Consider the following 22,897-nt stretch of genomic DNA (forward strand, 5'->3'; position numbering starts at 1 on the left):
GCAGTTGTCAGTGGCCCCACTCAGGAAATAAAAAGGCTTCTGTGCTGGGAGGCCTGCTCATTGATCTCAGAATAGAGGACGTGGAGGTACCAATCCTAATCTGACACTTTCCCTTGATATTGACAGGGTGACTCTTAATTTGAAAGGGTGACCTGGAGAAATGACGGTTCTGATTAGCTGTCAATTGAGGAGATGAAACAGAATGAGTAGCAGCGATTTTAGCCCAAGATTGTTTGTTCATGACAGGTGAGCAATGGCTGCCTGGATTTTTGTCCGTGAAGGTAGAGGTGTTGCTGCTTTCAGACAGCAGCAGCACAGATGGTAAAACTGAGGTCAATTTTGGAGGTGGATGCTAATTTCGTGGGCCACCACTTGTGGATCGTACCTCTGTTCAGCTGCATGACATGAATTCATGACCGGGACTTTGCTGCTTGCTATGTTAGGGAATTGAGGTTCATCTGAAAGGTGATTGGCTCCCTGAGTATTTGGGCAACATTCAAATTCAGCGGGATTGTGTGTTGTTAAAATATCTAACTCTGCTGATTGGGCAGTGAATTGAGTATGGATTCTGTTAATTGATTCATTTTGTTTGGAAAACTTATGAGTTTTGAAGCATCCGGTTTTGATTTGCATATTAGTATACAGATCATTAAGAGCAGACATCAGTTTATCTATTAAAACAGGTAAGAAATTGCTTTGCAATTCAACTGCGACAGACTTACTTATTGACTCATTCTGGATTTCTGGCCTTGGGTTGTCCTGTATGGACAGTGCGGCCATTGACACTATTCCTGGCAAAGAGATATCAGTTTGGATTGTTGCATTATTAGTGCTCTGGGCCTGGGACAGTTAATTTGTCTTTGTACACGACGGTTGCAACAAGATTTGTGACGAAAAACTTATCTCACCCCTGATACACCTTGGTGTTTTGCTACTGATTAACATGGGTGCTTTGTTATGACAGTTATTGAGAGTATCCGCAGGGAGGATCGATTTAGCTGTATTACGATTCTTTGAAATTAGACCAGATGGAACATCTCGAGACAGAAGTTGTTTACTAACCATGTTATTTATATCAGAATTTTCATTCATGTTGCTATGTTCAGGTGGTCTGCTATTGAATGTGTCTACCCCTTTTGATTTAAGTTCCATTCCATGCACATTGAAAAATGAAGTTGGTTGTTCCTTGACGTACACATCAAATTATAGGTTGTGGTAACTTGTTCGTTGAGTTTTTCGTTCCATTGTTTTTCTTTTTCAGAACTCATTATGAGTTCTTGCTGAGTTGTTAATATCTTCCGAATTTGCTGTTTGACAAGGTCCTGGTTGGTAATGACCGTATCTAGTTTGTTTTGTAACTCATCTATATGGGATTTCAAGTCGTGATGATTTGTGTTGCTTCGACTTATTGATGAGTTTTGCTCTGAACAAATCTGATTAATTAACTGCAGAGTGTTTGTACAATTGGCGTCTTGTAGATTGAGTTTGGGTCCAAGACCCAAACTCAATCTACAAGACGCCAATTATTAACACAGGTAAGAATCTGCTTTTAATAATCTTAGAGAGCGCTTCTTTTTGTTTTTTATCAGATATTTTCCCGGTTCGGTTTATCTCTGTTGCAGTACAGTCAGCACAAATCCAATCATTTTTATCTTGCTTCATTTTCTTAAATATACTATGTGACACTGAGGCACATTTCAGACAATATTCCATTTTGCAGGTTATACAGAAAAGCATATTTTTTACTGATTCTTGCAGATCAGGCATGTCTCTGTTCTCCTCATCCTCAGTTATGAGATATGCTTGCTTTTTTCCCAAGAAACTCAAATACGCTGGAGATCAGTTTGCTCTTCTAAGTAGATTTCTGCGTAACAATCACGCTAGGCCTGGCCTTCGAGTTTATAAAACTTTAGCGGTGTTATTTGTGGCAGTCAAATTTGTTAAGGCAGGGAAACAATTGTCTGCTTACAACAATGTTTATGGTTCAAGTCTCTGTGGGAGTTCCTTTGTCAAAACAACCTTGAAGTAGGTACCAAACGACTCCCGTTCAAAGGTCTTAGTGATTGCTTTGTATAAGCTTATGAGCAAGTATACACCACGTATGTTGAAACTTGGTGTAGCCAGCATTAAAATTATAAAATATAATTAAAAAGTTAACTTTTAACTTCATTGTGGAAACAACATGTTCATCCAAGAGCTCACTAAATTCCGAGTACGGATGTACAAAAAATCATCATACTTTGACAAATAAACGCACAAATTTTTGATTAAACATAGACTAAAAATACACAACAGCGTGGAACCTGCGCAAGCATAAAATAAAATAAAATAAAGTAAAATAAAATAAAGTAAAATAAAATAAAAAAAACAAACAATAAAGGTTTATATGCTACATTATCAAAAACATTCCTGAAATCCAAGTATATGATGTACAGTTCTTTGGACACTGCACCATAGTAACCTATCAGATTGGTTAGACAAGACCATCCCTTGACAAATCATGCTGTGATTGCAGTATAACTGCATGCCTGTCCAAACGGTTCTGCATTGCTTCCTTAACCAGTGATTCCATTATTTTCCCTGGAACAGACGTTAAGCTAACAGTTCTGTAATTACTCCCGTTGCCTTTTGGTCCCTCTTTATGAACTGAGGATTATTTGCACATCTCCAGTCCATAGGGACTTCTCCTGAAACCAAGGATTCTCTCATTATTACTGCTAAGAATTTGCTTAGCTCCTTTGTTACCTCCTTTAATATATCTTCATCACTGATCCAACTTAAGGTTGGGTTGGGTGAGTCAAAGTCTACCATTTTTTTCTGTCTTCTATCATTCTCTCCCACTCAATTCCCTTTGTTTCCACATCTTCTCTAATCTGATCTCTCCATTTCTACCTGGGTCTTCCTCTCAGCCTCTTCTTATCCATTTTCATCTCAAGCATTCTTCTTGATGATCTGTCCAAGTTCATTCTCTTCATGTGTCCAAACCATTGCAAATATGATGCAATCATCTTCTCCCTCAGACTTTTTACTCCCAAATTCATTCTTATATCAGTATAGTAAGACCCCCATATCCACAGGGGATAAGTTCCAAGAACGTATCCCCAAGAACAAACACCTGCTGACCCCATATATAACGTGATTTTCTTGTACATACATATGTATAATAAAGTTTAATTGATAAATTAAACACACAGTAAGACATTATCAACATTAAACACAATAATAATAAAGTACAGCAGACTCTTGATTTACCGGAACACTTCAAGACTCCAAATTAAAAAAGAAAATCAACCAGAAATCATAAAATTCAAGTAATAACTAGAATAGGTATAAACAAGATATTTTGCAAGTCATAAATAAACGACAAGAACCAGTGTCATTGGGAGATTAGTGTACCTATTATCTTGCAACCCCCACTGTCTTCACACCTACTGCTCAGAAAAAAAAAAAAAAAAAAAAAACCCAAATGTTTAGTTTGATTTAGTGCGTCGCGTCGATTGCTGTGTTCCGTCGCACCGCAAAAGGACAAATTTTGTTTTATTTATGTCTGGGATGTTGGCATTTTTTTTTTATAGTAACTTTTTTTTTTTTTTTTTTATATATTTAGAAATCACAAAAATGAAGGGCAAATGCAAGGATCGTGCTTTCAAATTAAACAAAAACTTGAAATTATTCAAAAGTTTGAAAACGGTGCATCTGTTAAATCCTAAAGAACCATTATAATGTTGGTGACCAATCATTGTAAAAAATAAAGGGAAGCACCGTATTGGACACGAAAGAAGTATGTGTTAAGTTTTTTTTTTTTTTTTCGTGGTTAACTGCAAGTAACTGAATCAGTGGATACGGGGGCACAACTGTATTTCTTATTTTATCTCCTCTAGTTTTAACTAGCATAGTCCTTAGCAGCTTTGTTTCTATTGATTAGACTCTGCCAGAATCCTTTTTTTATTCATCCTCCATGTCTCAGCAGTATAGGTCATATAGGGACCAAATATGCTCTATTTATCAGCTTTTTACACTTCATTAGAACTTTCCTAGCCCATAACAGGCTATTAATATTACATAAGAAACTCTGATTATTTGCTATTCTCCTAGTTATTTCCATATCTAGGCTGCCATTCTTTGTTATTAAATTCTCTAAGTAGCATTAGCATTAGTAGAGGCATATGATGCAAGAAAGCAAGCTTATGCAGCATCAGCCAAAAAAAAAAAAAAAAAAAAAACCCGCTCCCATTTCACCCCTACATTCGTTCCAAATACCTGTCCAGCTCAGAGTTCAGCCTTAAATTTATTTAGGTTATCAACTTCCACAACAAAGGATGAAAGTCTGTTCCACAAACCAATTAAAAAAATAAAAAAAAAAAAAAAACCACTTCCACTTCACCCCTCTGTTCGTTCAAAATACCTGTCCAGCTGAGCCTTAAACTTATTTAGGCTATCGACTTCCACGACAAGGGATGGAAGTCTGTTCCACCAACCAACCACCCGCTGGCTAAAGGCAAATTTCTGCACGTCTATCCTACATTTGTCTTTCCTCAATTTGAATTTATGCCCTCTCAGGTGATTATTCTGAGCGAGAGGAAGAATCCCATCAGCATTGAGCATGCTCAAACCATTCAAGGCTTTATACACCTCTATCAGATCACCTCACTGGTGCCTAGTCTCCAGACACTGTAATTTGCAAAACTTAAGCCTTTCTTCGTAAGAGCACCCCCTTGTTCCATTCACTAATCTTGTTGCCCATCTCTGTACTCGTTCCAGTAGCTCTACATCCTTCTTGAAATGAGGCCTCCAGACTTGTATACAGTACAGTAAACCCCCGCTATTCGCGGGGGTTACGTTCCTGAGAAATGCCGCGAATACCGAAAACGCGAATACTGAGTTATGGCTCCCATAGTAATAAAGGGGTTCCGTTCCAAAGTATGAAATATATAAGAAAAACTAGTCTAAAATTTTGTCTATGTATTATATGTACCTTCATAATATGACTATATACATAGACAGTACATAGTGAAATGCAAGCATATGGCATCGAAATGAAAATAAGAAACAATTTAATATTAAATGTAATATTTATTAGAAATTTCAAACAAATCTTTCAAACCAGCGTCTTTGCTAGCTAAAAAACCTATCCCGCCAGTGCTATCACCAGTTTCGCTAAAGCGTTGATAAGGAGTTTTGCGTTTTCACGAATGATGAGTGAATTTAACGGAATTTTATTTTGAGTTCGGTCTTCTATCCACAGATTTAAAGCCTTTTCCATTTTTTCTAATTTAACATCACGAGTTACAGAGCAAATTTTTGAAGCAATTAGCGCATTTTCACGGACACTACGGCGGATTTTTTCTTCCGATTTCTTGATTGATCGTACCGTTGACTCATTGATTTTATAATGTTTTGCCACTGAGGAGACACTTTCACCATTAGAAATTTTATCTAATAACTCAATTTTATTCGCTAATGTCATCACCTTCTTTGATATTTTCACATTTCTCTTGTTATTCGTAGTCATATTTTTGTAGGGGTTAGAAAGAACTTGTCCACAATAAAGTCACTTTCTTCCGTTAACACACTCAAAAAAGTCTGTTTTACACTGCAAAACGGTAGATTTATCACTTTTGTAAGCATATCAATTTATAAATTGATAAATTTATTCAATTTATAAGCATATAAATTAAAAGCAAATGACGAAACCTTCCATAACAAGCGCATAACACATATTGAACAAGGATTAGCAAGAAACATTCACGCTCGCGATTTTGTCACCCCTCTCCCCTCACCCACTGAGCGCTGTTTTGACCGGGAAAGATAATTTTAGCCACGCCCATGTTTTTTTATGGAGGAAAATATTCACGGCGCTTTAAAATTCACATTTTTTAAGTTTCATTTTATATTAAATCAGCGATCGCGAATACAGATACCGCTAATAGCGGGGGTTTACTGTACTCTAGGTGTGGCCTGACCATTGCCTTATACAAGGGAATAATCACCTCCTTATCGCTGCTAGAAAAATTCCTATATATCATTGACAATACACCATGAGCTACTCTTGCAGCCCGTCTGCACTGTTCAGAGAACTTCATATCTGCCTGCACAACCACCCCCAGGTCCCTTTCATTCTCTACCACTGTCAGTGTAGTACCACAGAGTTGATACGTTGCTCTGGGGTTGCTGTTTCCCATGTGTAGTAGTTTACATTTGTCAATGTTAAACTTCATTTGCCACCCACCCTCTATTCTGAGCAAGAGCAAGAATCCCATCAGCATTGAGCATGCTCAAACCATTCAACGCTTTATACACCTCAATCAGATCACCTCGCAGGTGCCTAGTCTCCAGACACTGTAATTTGCCTTTCTTCGTCACAGCAACCCTTTGTTCCATTCACTAATCTTGTTGCCCTTCTCTGTACTTGTTCCAATAGCTCTACATCCTTCTTAAAATGAGGCCTCCAGACCTGTATACAGTACTCATGGTGTGGCCTGACCATTGCCTTATACAAGGGGATAATCACCTCCTTATCCCTGCTACAAAAATTCCTGCATATCATTGACAAGACACTATGAGCTACTCTTGCAGACCGTCTGCACTACTCAGAAAACTTCATATCTGCCTGCACAATTACCCCCAGGTACTTTTCGTTCTCTACCACTGTCAGTGTATTACCACAGAGTTGATATGTCACTTTGGGTTACTGCTTCCCATATGTAGTACTTTACATTTGTCAAAGTTAAACTTCATTTGCCACCTCTCAGCCCATCTGCTCAACTTTTCTAGATCCTGTTGCAGCAGAGTACTGTCATTAGTGTCCTTAACAACCCTGCCAACCTTCGTATTGTCTGCAAACTTGGACATTAAGCTTGATATACCATCATCAATATCATTTATAAATACAGAAAACAACAATGGACCCAACACTGAACTCTGAGGGACTCCACTAATAACATTAGTCCATGATGAGCAGTGTCCATTGATTACCACTCTCTGTCTTCTTCCCCTCAACCATCCCTTTATCCATTGCAGCAATTTGCCTCCAATGCCACACTGCTCCAATATGTTCAGCAGTCTTCCATGTGCAACAGTATCAAAAGCCGTCCTAAGATCCAAATATATGATATCAAAGTTATTCCCTGCATTCAGTTCCTTTGTAACCACATCATAGTATCCAATCAAATTGGTCAGGCAAGACTTTCCCTTAACAAAATCATGCTGTATTCGAGCTATAACTGAAGTCTTGTCTAGATGATCCTGCAGTGCTTCTTTAATCAGTGCCTCCATTAATTTTCCTGGAACAGAAGTTAAACTAACTCCTTTGTGAATTGGGGTCACATTTGCACATCTCCAGTCCATGGGTACCTCCCCTGAGTCCAAAGAAGCTCTCATAATTATGGATAAGGGTTTGCTTACTTCCTTTGCTGCCTCCTTTAATATAACTGGATAGATCTCATCCACCCTGGGTGTCTTTTTTTATGTTTATCTCCAACAATTTCTCCACTTTTCTCTCAGTTATTACAAAATCATCTAGCTCACTGTCAGAATTTAACTCACCTCTGGCATTCCCCTCCCTGAATAACTCCTCACGGGTGAATGTAGATGCAAAATACTCATTTAGTTTGTTAGCCACCTGAGCAGGATCATCAATAGTTGAACCATCAATATCCAGTGGACCAATTTGATTCACCTCTTTCCTTCTAGAGTTTACATAGGTAAAGAACTTTTTGTTGTTTTTATTTGCATCCTTTGCCAAGGATTTCTCATAATCTGCCTTTGCCTGCCTAATCTCCTTTGTGACTTGGTTACAGACCATCTTATATCTATCATAGGCTTCCATGTCACCCATTAATTTATACGATTCCCATGCATTTTTCTTCTCTGCCATATGTCTCATTAGTTCATCTGACATCCATTTAGGCCTAAACCTTGAACAATATTTCTTAGTTGGTATGTAAAGCCTAGTAGCTTCTAAGATAAGTACTTCCAACATTTCCACTTCCAACATTTCCTTCCCCAATTTCACACTCACCTCTCTGCTTTTCTGGCCACTTATCTTTAAACATAAACTACTCTTTCCCAATGTGTTAGTTTCTCTTGAAGTTCTTCCTCCTTGTTTACCCAAAGGACAACATCATCCACAAACATTTTTGCAAAGATATTGTCCATGACAATAATAATAGTGGGAAGAATGCACTACCCTGTCAAAGTCCATTGGACACTGAAAATCAATCTGAATCCCCAAATTTTTTCCTCGCACAACTTTCGCACTTTAAACACATTTTTAATCATCACTACCTCTTCCTTATCTATTACCATTTTTTCCAAACCTTTCCACACTTTTCAAGGTCTAAGAATACTAGAAAAAGGCTCTCAGAAAACTCCCAGTATCTTTCTAGCACTGGCAAATATCAAGTCAATATCAATAACAATTTTCAAATATCAATTTTCTTAAGGCAAATATCAAGTCAATCGTTGACCTTCCTCTTCTAAATCCATACTGTTCTTCCCTCAATCTCTCTTCTATTTTATTCTTCAATCTTGTCTCAAGAATTTGCTCAAAGATTTTAGTACAGCAGCACAATAGGGCGATTCCACTCTATAGTTGTTGCATTCTCTTCTGGACCCTTTCTTCACATAATATAATTGGATAGATTCCACTCACACCAGGTGCCTTTTTTATGTCAATCCTCAACAATTTCTCCTCCACTTTCCTTTCAGTTATCACAGAGTCATTTAGCTCCTCATTAGGGTTTCATAAACCTCTGGCATCCCCTTCCCTAAAGAATTCCCCATGTGTGAATGTAGATGCAAAATACCTATTCAATTTGTCTGCAACTTGATCAGTCATCAACAGTTAACCCTTAGACAGCAAGTGGCCCAATGTGATTCAACCCCTTCCTTCTACTGTAAACATAAACACAGAAGTAGTAGTAGTATAGGTATGTGATACAAGAAAGCAAGTTTATGAGCTTATGTCGCATCAGCCAAAAAAAAAAAAAAAAAATTCATACATCCATTCCCTCTAAAAGTTTGTCCAGTTCCTCCTTGAATTTGAATTTATTTAAGCTATCAACTTCCACAACGACCGATGGAAATTTGTTCCAGCAATCAGCTACCCGCTGGCTAAAGGCAAATTTCCGCACATCTATTCTATAATTGTCTTTCCTCAATTTCAATTTATGCCTCCTCAGGTTCTTAATCTGAGAAAGTGGAAGGATTTCATCAGAATTGAGCCTACTCAACCCACTCAAACCCTTATACATCTCACCAGATCTCTATGGAAGGTGCTTAGTTTCCAGATGCTGCAATTTGCAGAAGTTAAGCCTTTCTTGGTAAGAGGACCTCTTCGTTCCCCTCACCAATCTTGCCCTTCTCTGTACTCGCTCAAGCAACTCTACATCCTTCCTAAAATGAGGCCTCCAGACCTGTACGCAGTACTCAAGGCATGGCCCGATCATTGCCTTATACAAAGGGATAATTACCCCATTTTCTCTACTAGCAAAATTCCTGTATATCACTGACAATACCCCATGACCTGCTCTGGCAGCCTGTCTGCACAATTACTCCCAGGTCTCTTTCATTTTCTACCATCTTAAGTGTAGCACCACATAATTAATACATTTCTCTGGAGTTACTTCAAGCCATGTGCAGTACTTTGCATTTCTTAACGTTAAACTTCAGTTGCCACTTCTCAGCCCATCTGCCCAACTTTTCTAGATCTTGTTGTAGTAGCACACTGCCATCAACAACCCTGTCAACTTTTCTATCATATGTATACTTGGACATTAAGCCTGATATACCCTCATCAATATCATTGATAAATATACAAAAGAAAAGTGGGTCTAACACCGAACCCTGGGGGACTCCACTAATAACAATAGTCTACAAAGAGCAGCATCCACTGATTACCACTCTCTGTCTTCTCCCACTCAACTGCCCTTTTATCCATTGTAGCAACTTGCTCTTAATACCATACTGCTCCAACTTGTACAATAGTCTTCCATGCACAACAGTGACAAAAGCTTTCCTGAAATCCAAGTATATGATATCAAAATTATTTTCTGCATCCAGTTACTTTGTAACAAAATTATAGTATCCAATGAAATTTGTCAGACAAGACTTTCCCTTAACAAACACATGCTCTGTCTGAACTATTGCTGCTGTCTTGTCTAGGCGATCCTGTATCACCTCTTTAACTAGTGACTCCATTATTTTCCCCGGAATACAAGTTAAACTAACAGGTCTATAATTATTTGTGTAACCCTTTGATCCCCTTTTGTGAATTGGGGATACATTTGTCCATCTCCAGTCCGTGGGGGCTTCCGAGGAGTCCAAGGATGCTTTCATAATTATGGCTAAAGGTTTGTTTACTTCCTTTGCCGCCTCTTTTAATATAACTGGATAGATCCCATCCACCCCAGGTGCCTTTCTTATGTTTAACTTAAACAATTTCTCCTGCACTTTGTTCTCAGTTATTACAAAATCATTAAGCTCCCTGTTAAAGCCTTTGCTCTTTTTCTTTGCCAGAAACTTTATAATTATGAGAAGTCTCAGGAGGTTCAGCAAGCTAAGACAGATTATAATCTGTCTTAGCTTGCCTAACCTCTTTTGTGACTTGATTACAGACTAATTTATGTCATAAACTTCTGTGTAATTTACTCTGTATCCTGATAATTTATATGCATCCCATGCACTTTTCTTCTCTGCCACTTGTCTCAGTAGTTCATCTGACACCCATTTACGTCTAAGCTTTGAAAAGCATTTTCTTGTTGGTATGAAAAGCCTAGTAGCTTCTTCGATTACTTTCCTGAATACTTCCCATTTAGAATTTGCTGTTGGATGCATTGAACATAATTTAAAAACCGTCTGAGACCTCTGTAGTCACCCTTATGAAAGCAAAAGCCTTTCCCTTTACCCATGACATTAGTAGTAGTTAGTTGCTACCACCCAGTGGGTCTTTTACCTGAAGATTCTTAATACATGAAGAATCACTGCTGATAGCCAGATCAAGAGTATTACTTCCTCTCGTTGCCTAACAAGCTGCTGTAGAAAAAAATCATCCAAGAAATCCACAAAAGTCTTGCTAGTGTGTGAGTGACCAACACACAAATTCCAGCTAACATCCGGAAAATTAAAATCCCCCATTATGAGACATTCTGATTTGCTGGACTGCTCTATTTCCCTGTATAGCTGTTTGGTATACTCAACACAGTCTTTAGGCCTATATCATACTCCTACTCACAATGTTTTCCCAGTGCTTCATCATCAACCATTTTCAATCCTCTGCAGGATGAAGGCCTCTCCAGTAAATTCCAATCCCTTCTGTTTTGTGCAATGGCCATCTACTACCCATGAACTCATAAATTTCATCTGCCCACATCCGTTGTTGTCTTCCAGGTTTTCTTTTAGCTCCTCTTGGGTGCCATTCTGTTATTTTCTTAGTCCATCTGTCATAGTGTCTTCGAGGTATGTGTCCTACCAAAGTCCATTTCAGTTCTTTAGTTTTGATAAGAATGTCCTTTATTTGTATTTGGTGCCTAATCCATATGTTTCTCTTCTTATCTAACAGTCCAATTCTTAATATTATTTGTTCCATTCTTTGCCATGTAGTTTTCAGCTTTTCTTTTTTTGGTGAGTGCCCAAGTTTCACTTCCATAAGTTATGGTGGGGAGTATACATTGGTTCATTACTTTACATTTCAGACAAATTGGGATATTGCTCTTCAGTATGTGACTATATTTCCTGAATGCTATCCATTCGAAATTTATTCTTCTCTTGACTTCCAGCCATTTATCATTATTACAGCTAATGACTTGTGCCAGAAGAGTATATGAACTATTGTTCCTTCAATGATTATATCCTTCCCTGTGGCATACTTGTTCATCATTACTTTTCATTTAGCCATATTCATCTTTAGTCGAAATCCTTACTACCTCTGCATAACTGATTAAGATTTTCCTCTAATTCGTTGGGATTGTTGCTTATGATCACAATGTCATCTGCAAATTGTTTAGGTACATTCTCCATTCACAGACTCATTTTTGTGACCACTCTAACTCTAATGAAAGTTTCCTCCAGGGCAGCAGTAAACAACTTCGGAGATATTGTGTCTCCTTGTTGAACTCCTTTCCCAATTTTAAATTTGCTACTGTCTTTGTCTAGATTAATAAAGGACGTAGCATTCTCATATATTTTCTTCAACGGAGCAATATGGCCTTAGTTGCTAATGCTCCTAAAAACCAAATAACAAACGAACAAACTATTTTCTTCAAAATCATAATGTATGGGATGTCTATGGCTTGTCTTTTCAGTGCCCGAAACATTGCCCTTGTGTTGCATGGATCATTTGCTTTCTCCATTAGCTGTGACATTACGTGAAGGCGATCCATAGTTGAAAATCCTGTCCCAAAGCCAGCTTGCTCTTTTGGTTGATTCTCATCAAGTATTGTTTCTAATCTGTTAGTTTTTTAGTTTTAGTTTCTAACCCTTGAGGAAAGGTTTAGTTTCTAACCTTTGAACAACTTGAAGATGTGGGACAACTAGCTAACTGGTCTATAATTTACAATTTCTGATTTTACTCCTTTCTTATACAGCAATATTATGATTGCATTATTCCACTCCTTAGACGTCATGCCTTTCCTAATGTATTTTGTGAAGAGTCTTGCCAGTTTCTGTGTCGTGTCTCTTCCTCACAATCTTAACAACTCTACAGTAACTTCATCTTCACCCGGGGCTTTTTGATTCTTCGATGCATGTTCTACCTCATTAGGAATGATATCGGGTGCGTCACATGTGTTGCTAATTTGGATCCACCTTCCCCACTGCTAGCATCATTCCCTCGCTCCTTATATAATTCTTTATAGTAGTCTTCTGCTATTTGAATTATGCCTTCTGTGCTATTATAATAAGTACACCTGCTCTAATATATGTACACCATCACTATTCTTCAGTTTCAGTATCAATTGTCTTTCTGTATTGCTTCTCATGTCTGCTGACTTAAGTTCTTTGTTTTCCCTTAATGCTTGCTCTACTTTTCTTGTGTCAAATCTTCTTATGTCCTCTCTGAATCTCTAATGGCTTTGCATAACTCAGTATACTCAATTTTGTTCTTATCAGTGTTTATTTTGCTCTTTGTTTGTCGTCTTCGGTTTATCATGACAAGTGTTTCTTGACTAATTTTTTCTTCTCTGGATTTCTTTTTACCTATAGGTTTCTCAGGCTTTATCACTTTCAGAAAGTTGTAATATTCCTTGTCAATATCTTGGTCCTGAGCAGTCTGCAGAAGCTAAAACTTGTTCTTAAGTTCCAGTACATAATGCTTTTTCTCCTCTTCTGTTATCTCAAAGACCTCTGTATTATTTACTCAAGTCAGCTTTTTCATTTCTTTTCTTACATCAATATCAAGTGTGCATCTTACCATTCATTCTGTAATCACTTCCAACCTTTACCTTGTTCAGGACGGTAACATCATCCACAATATATCTTCTGTTAGTGAGGATGAAGTCGATTTCATTAGTCATTAATCCATTTTGGCTCTTCCATGTCCACTTCCTATTCACCCTTTACTTGAAAAAGTGTTCATTACTGACATTCCTCGAGATTCTGCAAATTCTACGTCGTCTTTCAACCCTTTCAGCAATTCCAAAATTTGCTATAGTTTCTCTTTCCAACCTTAGCATTGAAGTCCCCAATAATAATGGTGTAGTGAGTTTACTGTTCATCTAGAAATCTCTCAATTTCGGTGTACATTTCTTCAACCTCTTTATCACCATGGCTTGACGTTGGTGGATATATCATTATAACCTTTAGTTTGTATCTCTTAGAAATCCTGAGTAGTAGTCTTGATACCCTTGGTGATGTAGTTTTGAATTCCAAAATGTTGTTTTTTATGTCTTTATGGACCAGAAACCCAACTCCACCTTTGCTCTTTTCACTGATTCTACTGGTGTACGGCAGATTTCCACTTGATAAACTTATAAGTGATTCATTTCTTCTTCTCCTTGTTTCAGCCAATCCAATGATATATCAATTCACATTTTCTAATTCCTTTTCCAGCTCTAATATCCTGTCTTCGCCGATGAGCGATCTTACGTTGTAAGAAGCCAAGTTCAGTTTTCTGTGTATGGCAGCCTGGTCATACCCAGAGATTCTTAGCACCCTCTGCTTCCACTCTGATCCTCTTGCTGCCGTAAGAGGGGGGAGTGAAAGCCACTGGGGACCAAGGGCCATTTGTTTCATCGTTATGCATTGAAGATTGGTGCACTGTTGTCTGATGCACAAGAGTGAGCTCTGGCACTGAGTTTGGCAGCTGAGAGCATGTATAGTATTATTTGTAATGCGGTTCCCAGGGGTTTCCCCCCAACTCTGCATTTAACTCTGTGATGAATACAAAACACTCTAAAGGCCAGATTTATGTAGGTTAGTGTGTGGGTTCACATAGTGTTAGTGAGGGTTCTGTTGTTCATCCGGCCTCTTAGCCTAGTGGCTTGCATTTAGACACAAAAACCTCTAGTTTACCGTCCAGCACCACGAGAAGGTGGGCTCGGAAGTAGGGAGTGCAAACTCTGGCGGGGTGTACTCTGGGGTAGCTGAAGCATACAGCAGGGAGGGAAAAAAAAAAAAAGTTGCTCATTATTTTGGGCTGTGATGCATTGGAGAATTGCCCCCTTCGCTTCTTCCCTGCACCACAGCACTCCTGCTACTTTTTCCAGTTGCTTTGCTGTTCTAGTCTGTGGCATGATTTCAATTTAAATACAATTTAATTGATCAATTGACAATACTATACTAAGCTAATAGATTCCTAAATGCAGTAATATCTATTATGCTATCTAGTTTAACATTATAACTTACGCTATACCATAACGATCGCAATGTTAAATTAGTTATATCCTTACTAAAAGTAAAATTCCTTAGCTAAACACAAAACAATATAGGCCCAACAAGTAATTAGAACCTTTGAGCTACTTATTTATTATCCGTTTCCACGAGCTCAAAATTCTGCATCCTGGCACTTATAATCTTGTACCCGACTGTCAATATTAGAGTATTATATATATTTTTTGTAACTATCACATTTATGAATATCATATTTTTAAATAAGCTTGTTGTTGTTATTTGGTTTTTAGGAGCATTAGCAACTAAGGCCATATTGCTCCGGGGATATGCGGTGGTCATTCCCTGACTTTTCCGCATCCTCCGTATTTGGTAGTCAAATATTTGGCGGTCTAATCAAGAAGGGTGTGCTATGCACTGCCGCTCCTGCCCACCTGGCTACGGAGGCACCTTTTAAATAAGCCAGCCAACATTTATCATTCTGTATTTTTAATACAGAATGATATTCAGGCAGAAGAAAAAGGAAAGCATGAAGTTTCAAAAAAAAGTGATATTTAACATAATTGCAATATACACTGTGCTGCCACTTTATTAGGTACGCCTACCTAGTAGCGTGTTGAGTCTCCTTTAGCCTTCAAAACAGCCTGAGGCATAGACTGACCAAGATGCTGAAAATGTGCAGGAATGGAGTACCATGCAGACATGTGTGTCACCCAGTTCCTTGAAATTCGACAGAGGTGTAGGCCTGCAGCAAACAGCCCTTTTCAGCTAATCCAAAAAAGATGTTCAATAGGATTGAGATCCGCAGACTGAGCAGGCCACTGCAGCAAAGAAATGTCATTGTCATGTTCCTGAAACCATCCCATAGGGTTTTGTGCACCGGCACATTATCCTGCTGAAAGTAACCATCTCACTGAGGATAAACTGTCAACATGAACGGATGCTCTTGGTCAGCAACGATGCGGCATTCAGACGTGAATCTATGGGTATCAATGGACCCAACATTTGCCAAGAAAACATTCCCCACACCATAACACTGCCCCCACCACCACCTTGCACATTAGTCGTCAGACATTATGGGTCCATGGATTCATGTTGTTTTCGCCAAATTCTGAGCCTTCCATCAACATGATGCACCAGGAACTTCGAGTCATCAGACCAAGCAACTGTTTTCCAATCCTCGACAGTTCAGTGCTGGTGTTGCTGTGCCCACAGGAGGCGTTCTCTCTTGTTCTTCATTGATAACAAAGGTACACGATGTGGCCGTCAGCTGTTGTAGCCCATTTGCGACAAAGTGCGACTAGTGGTCCATTGCAATATTTTGTTCTACGCACCAAGGTTGTATTCTGACGTGATGTGCGACATTGTGGCCCGTCTGTTTGCCTGCACAATTCTAGCTATCCTCCTCTGACCTCTCTCACCAACAAGCGATTTTCTTCCACAGGAGTGCCGTTGAGAGGACGCTTTCTGTTCATTACACCATTCTCAATATACCCTTGAAACTGTGGTGTGTGAAAAGTTCAGGAGAACTGCCTGTATAGAGATTACTCCTTTTCCCCATTCTTGCTACGGTTTGTATGCTTAACTGATACTAGAAAGGTTGTTCTGCTGCATTTATACCCACAACTGTGGTCATGTGACTTGCAACGTTGTGGGACAAACCATTTGTGTGCACAGCAGGGGTGGACCTAATAAAGTGGCAGCACAGTGTATGCTTTAGCATCATCATCATCAGCCATTTTCAATCCACTGCAGGATGAAGGCCTCTCCAGCAACTTTCCAGTTCCTGTTTTGAGCACTGGCCATCCATTTACTACCCACAAACTCATGAATTTAGCGTAAGTTAGGCCTAACCAGAAAGTATAACTATATCAATGGATTATATATATTCTCTCTCTCCTCATGAAAGAATAAGTCAAGCTATCACGGTTTGTATATAAATAGATATCACGATTTGCTATTAAATACTCTGTTAATGCAACTGTTCATGGACACAAAACTAAATATCATTCAATAATGTTTGATTTAATAACCAATTTGCTGGGTTTAAGTGGCAAAGAAAACTTCATAAAATGGGAGATTTTTTCTTTTCTGAAGAAGTGTCCCACACCAATACAATTTGGAGAAAACAATATTCTCTATATCTATAACATGTGTGTATCTGAGTGGTGACGAGGGGGGGGGGGGGCTCAAACGGAAGAAAATTAAACTTGCTGGAGGGCTATAAATCGTACAGCAAAATCAGTAAAGCTGGCAGGCATGCATTCTGCATTATTGGCCAAAAACATCAATTTTCTATCAGATACCTCTACTGGAATAGAAGATACATGGACTTAAAAAATCGGGGCCAAAATCACAGTAATTTAGATTATAAAAGTTTTCTATTTATTCATTTTTTTCTTTAAAAGTAACTATTATAGTTACAAATTAGATGTTTTTATATTTAAGGAGAACAGAGGAGAATTAATAACAGAAAAAAAAAGGAAAAAAAAAAAAAAGAAGATTCTTAAATGGTCACACTATAAGTGACTAAAACTTGGGATAATTTGACCCACATATATTTTGATACCCTGACACTACCTGAGAAGTTCAGTAAGTCATTTTTTAAATTCTGATTAACGTTCCAAACAATTATCTATCATCATGTAAAATTTGCAAAACAAATTGTTACCATCCAAAGGAACACCATTATACTGTTTTAGTGCCCTCAGTGCATCTGAACGGCGCTCAAATAAAACATCTGCTGTACCAAGTGAGAGACCAGATCTGTTATAATGGACGGATGCTTTTCGAAGAGGACCAAATTCAGAAAACAATTCCTACAAATACAAAAACACAGACATAAATAACACTTCTATTAAAATGTCCATTTTTATCAAAATATATATAAGCACAATGATTTTTCTAGAAGCCAGAGTTAGTCCAGCACTGATAGGTTTAACCTGATTTACTGATAGTGGACAATTGGCATACCTTATTCTGTCACTTTAGGGCTTGAAAAATCATCAAAATCAGTAATCAACAGGGTGCAGCTTATTCTATACCATATTACTGTATCAAAATAACATTATATTCCCATTGCATGTTTCCTGTTATGTGATAAAATCAAGATTAAAGTTCCAAAGGAAAGAAGAAGAAAACATCAGGGATTGAGATTGTATTCTTATAATGAGTAAATCAAACACCTCTCAGAGTACAACAAAATAATAAAATAAATTTCCTTTTACAGTCTGAACAGCCACCAAAGTGACCAAAAGAATATGAGCAGTACTGTGAAATTCAATTAACATTTGTGTAATTTATAAAAATTAGATGACATGTATTCTTCAATCTTCACTAATGATCATTAATAATGACTGCTGCTGCTTTCAACCAGAAAATTTTGACTCTGGTAATTCAACATGAAATAATATAATTACTGACTTTACAGGAAAATCTTCAGAATTTGTGTATCTTTTATGGTTTTCTGGCAAGTTTTCTTTCCTCCTGGATTTTGGCCAAGTTTGAGTCTCCTAACCTCAAATTTGTCTATGCATTATATTTTATTTATAAAAACAGATGTTGGGTAGCCTGATCATATTTGGCATGGAGAATAGCAATAACATATTCAGTACGTGCATCCCTTCTCTTTACAGAAGAATAGTGGTTTTTCTATGACTTGTTCACTTGTAAATGATTCTGAAGGTTAATTCTCCTAAATAAAAGCACAACTATCCAGCTTTCATCCACCACATACTTTAAAATTCATATACAGCAGACTCTCGATTTTCCTGGATAGATGGTAAAAAACAAATCCCAGATAATCGATTTCCTGGTTAATCCAAAAATACAAAGTCCCTGACATACGTTCCAGGACTTCTTGCTTCGTCGAGTTTTATGTAACTCGGGAACGACTAGTAACATATTGCTACTATATTATTATTGACAAATCTGAATTCAGCATGATACTTGTTAATGTTTGACCATTTCCATACATTCTTATTAGTTTAATTTTCTGATCCAACTCAATCGCTTTCCTTTTCTCGATAGATATACTAGTACGCTGTCACTTATTCTCTTAGTTGGCACCATGATAATGGTCAAAATGAAATTTTCTGTAAAAGAACTTCACAGGGTTAAGGCGAAACTCACTATTATCACCTCGCGCGAGCTCACATTTTACCAAAGCACATTTCTGGAGGTCAACAAAAAACAAAACAATTTGCACTTTCCGTTTTATTGGGCATTTCTGTTAGCGCAATCTATTATAAACGGGTAGTAAACTCGATCTTATTGTATTTGCGATACCATCGATAGCTGGAATTCTGTGGGTTTGTACGTTATTATGGTGAAATGTGTGTCTCCTTCACTGAAATCTTCAGTCATATAAAAAAAAACTGTAAATAACGTAACATAAGTCCGAAGCTATGTAAGCCGGGGACTTACTGTATCGAAAAATGTTCAGCAACCTACATAAAAAAGTATGACGATAGATAACAAACAAAAAAACTTACCACGCACTACTCTCGTGTCCAATACAATACTTCTGTTTATTTTTTACAATGTCGAGTATGGTTTGGTCACCAACATTATAACGGTTCTTTAGAGATTTAACGGATGCGCCGTTTTCAAACTTTTATATAATTTAAAGTTTTTGCATAAATGAAAGCACAACTCTTGCATTTGCCCATCATTTTCACGATTTCTAAACAAAAAAAATAAAAAAGTTATTATAAAAAAAAAATTCCAACATCACTGACAAATAACGAAACAAAATTTGTCCTTTTGCGGCGCAATGGAACATAACAATCAAAGCAACGCACTAAAACAAACTAAACAATCGGTCTCCTTTTTTTTTTTGAGTTAATCCGATCCCAGCTTTTTTTTTTTTTTTTTTTAAGGAGCATTAGCAACTAAGGCCATATTGCTTCGGGATATACGGTGGTCATTCCCTGACCTTTCCGCATCTGGTGGTGACGGGCTCGAACCCCGGTCTAATCAAGAAGCATGTGATACGCACTACTGCTCCTTCCCACCTGGCTACGGAGGCGCCACCGATCCCAGTAAATCAAGTCTGCTGTAGTTGCATCATCTCTCTAGCAAGCAGCAAAGAGACTATAAATTAAATAATTAATTACAAAAATGCATTGCACAAAAACATATTTAACAAAGCAACAATTTATATTGCAAAATTAGTTTAAAGAAATTTTTTTAGAAAGTGGAAAAATACTATATTTAATGTCTGAATTACATCAAAAGTGACCACCAGAGGTATTGAAGCCAGTCCTTCATCAAGCTGCAACCATTAAAGTATCAGTTACTTGGTCAAGTGCATTTATCAGTCTACTGGAAGATAATTTTCAGCTGCAATCATATCCATAATCATCCATCTGTTATGGTATTAATTAAGAAAAAAAAAAAAAAAAAACCCAGAAAATAGGTGAAAAATGTAGTGTGTTTACCTTAAAATAGAAACTGGATATTCATAGATGAGTAGAAAAAAAAGAGGTAAACATTGTAATGTATACTTATGAACAAGTATGATCTTGGCTCCTCAACAAACTTATGATATAGAAGCACAATCAGTGACAATTTTATCAGTAAAATGAAGTACTTTTTTTTAAAAAGCGCTAAAGGAAATAAAGCAGGCACTATACAAGTAATGCTCTCCAATTCTCACAGATGCCAGATAATGGACTTTTATGTATTTGGTTTTACAAATATTTCTAGAAATGTGCAGCTTGACGAATGAGTTGTTTCTTTTCTGAGTATTGTGTTATCAGATAACATTGTAAGAAAAAATTCTTCCTTTTATAAGCGGAGAAAGTGTCATTTATTTTACATTCAAATAATTCTTTGCCACTTAATGTACAACAAATTATTCATTATATTGTACATTAGCATTAGCATTAGTAGAGGCATTTGATGCAAGAAAGCAAGCTTATGCAGCATCAGCCAAAAAATAAAATAAAATAAAAAATAACCACTTCCACTTCACCCCTCTGTTCGTTCGAAATACCTGTCCAGCTGAGCCTTAAACTTATTTAGGCTATCAACTTCCACGACAAGGGATGGAAGTCTGTTCCACCAACCAACCACCCGCTGGCTAAAGGCAAATTTCCACACGTCTATCCTACATCTGTCTTTCCTCAATTTGAATTTATGCCCTCTCAGGTGATTATTCTGAGCAAGAGGAAGAATCCCATCAGCATTGAGCATGCTCAAACCATTCAAGGCTTTATACACCTCTATCAGATCACCTCGCTGGTGCCTAGTCTCCAGACACTGTAATTTGCAAAACTTAAGCCTTTCTTCGTAAGAGCACCCCCTTGTTCCATTCACCAATCTTGTTGCCCTTCTCTGTACTCGTTCCAGCAGCTCTACATCCTTCTTGAAATGAGGCCTCCAGACCTGTATACAGTACTCTAGGTGTGGCCTGACCACTGCCTTATACAAGGGAATAATCACCTCCTTATCCCTGCTAGAAAAATTCCTATATATCATCGACAATACAGCATGAGCTACTCTTGCAGCCCGTCTGCACTGCTCAGAAAACTTCATATCTGCCTGCACAACCACCCCCAGGTCCCTTTCATTCTCTACCACTGTCAGTGTAGTACCACAGAGTTGATACGTTGCTCTGGGGTTGCTGTTTCCCATATGTAGTACTTTACATTTGTCAATGTTAAACTTCATTTGCCACCTCTCAGCCCATCTGCTCAACCTTTCCAGATCCTGTTGCAGTAGCATAGTGTCAGTAGTGTCCTTGACAACCCTGCCAACCTTCTTATCGTCTGCAAACTTGGACATTAAGCTTGATATACCATCATCAATCTCATTTATAAATACAGAAAACAATAATGGAGCCAATACTGAACCCTGACGGACTCCACTAATAACATTAGTGCACGATGAGCAGTATCCATTGATTACCACTCTCTGTCTTCTCCCCCTCAACCACCCCTTTATCCATAGCAGCAATTTGCCTCCAATGCCACACCGCTCCAATTTGTGCAGCAGTCTTCCATGTGCAACAGTATCAAAAGCCTTTCTAAGATCCAAGTATATAATATCAAAGTTATTCCCTGCATCCAGTTCTTTTGTGACTGCATCATAGTATCCAATCAAATTGGTCAGGCAAGACTTCCCCTTAACAAAACCATGCTGTGTCTGAGCTATAACTGAAGTCTTGTATAGATGATCCTGCAGTGCTTCTTTACCACTGATTACCACTCTCTTACCACAGTCCATTGATTACCACTCTCTGTCTTCTCCCCCTCAACCACCCCTTTATCCATAGCAGCAATTTGCCTCCAATGCCACACCGCTCCAATTTGTGCAGCAGTCTTCCATGTGCAACAGTATCAAAAGCCTTTCTAAGATCCAAGTATATAATATCAAAGTTATTCCCTGCATCCAGTTCTTTTGTGACTGCATCATAGTATCCAATCAAATTGGTCAGGCAAGACTTCCCCTTAACAAAACCATGCTGTGTCTGAGCTATAACTGAAGTCTTGTATAGATGATCCTGCAGTGCTTCTTTAACCAGTGCCTCCATTAATTTTCCGGGAACAGAAGCTAAACTAACAGGTATATAATTACTTGTGTCGCCCTTTGATCCTCCTTTGTGAATTGGGGTCACATTTGCACATCTCCAGTCCATGGGTACTTCCCCTGAGTCCAAGGAAGCTCTCATAATTATGGCTAAGGGTTTGCTTACTTCCTTTGCTGCCTCCTTTAATATAACTGGAGAGATCCCATCCACCCTAGGTGCCTTTCTTGTATTTATCTTCAACAATTTCTCCTCCACTTTACTCTCAGTTATTACAAGATTCTCTAGCTTACTGCCAGAGCTGAATGTACCACTGGCATTCCACTCGCTGAATAACTCCTCATGTGTGAATGTCGATGCAAAATATTCATTTAGTTTGTTAGCTACTTGAGCAGGATCATCAACAGTTGACCCATCGATATCAAGTGGACCAATCTGATTCATCCCCTTCCTTCTAGAGTTTACATAAGTACTCTTTGCTGTTTTTCTTTGCATACCTTGCCAAAGATTTCTCGTAATCTGCCTTCGCCTGCCTAACCTCCT

General features: G+C 38.0%; 1 protein-coding gene across 1 annotated transcript in view; it reads right to left on the reverse strand.

Moving 5' to 3' along the window:
- The window catches only part of LOC150084081 (THO complex subunit 4-A-like), a 94,985-nt gene that overhangs the window by 46,366 nt on the left and 25,722 nt on the right, over window positions 1-22,897 (reverse strand). Inside the window, exon 3 of the mRNA XM_090375024.1 lies at window positions 17,495-17,642. Within this exon, the coding sequence (XP_090231150.1) occupies window positions 17,495-17,642 (148 nt within the window). The remainder of the gene's footprint in view (window positions 1-17,494; window positions 17,643-22,897) is intronic.

Source organism: Mastigoproctus giganteus, chromosome 6 (genome assembly GCF_048544385.1).
Source record: "Mastigoproctus giganteus isolate SK-2022 chromosome 6, ASM4854438v1, whole genome shotgun sequence".
Taxonomy (NCBI): Eukaryota; Metazoa; Arthropoda; class Arachnida; order Uropygi; family Thelyphonidae; genus Mastigoproctus; species Mastigoproctus giganteus.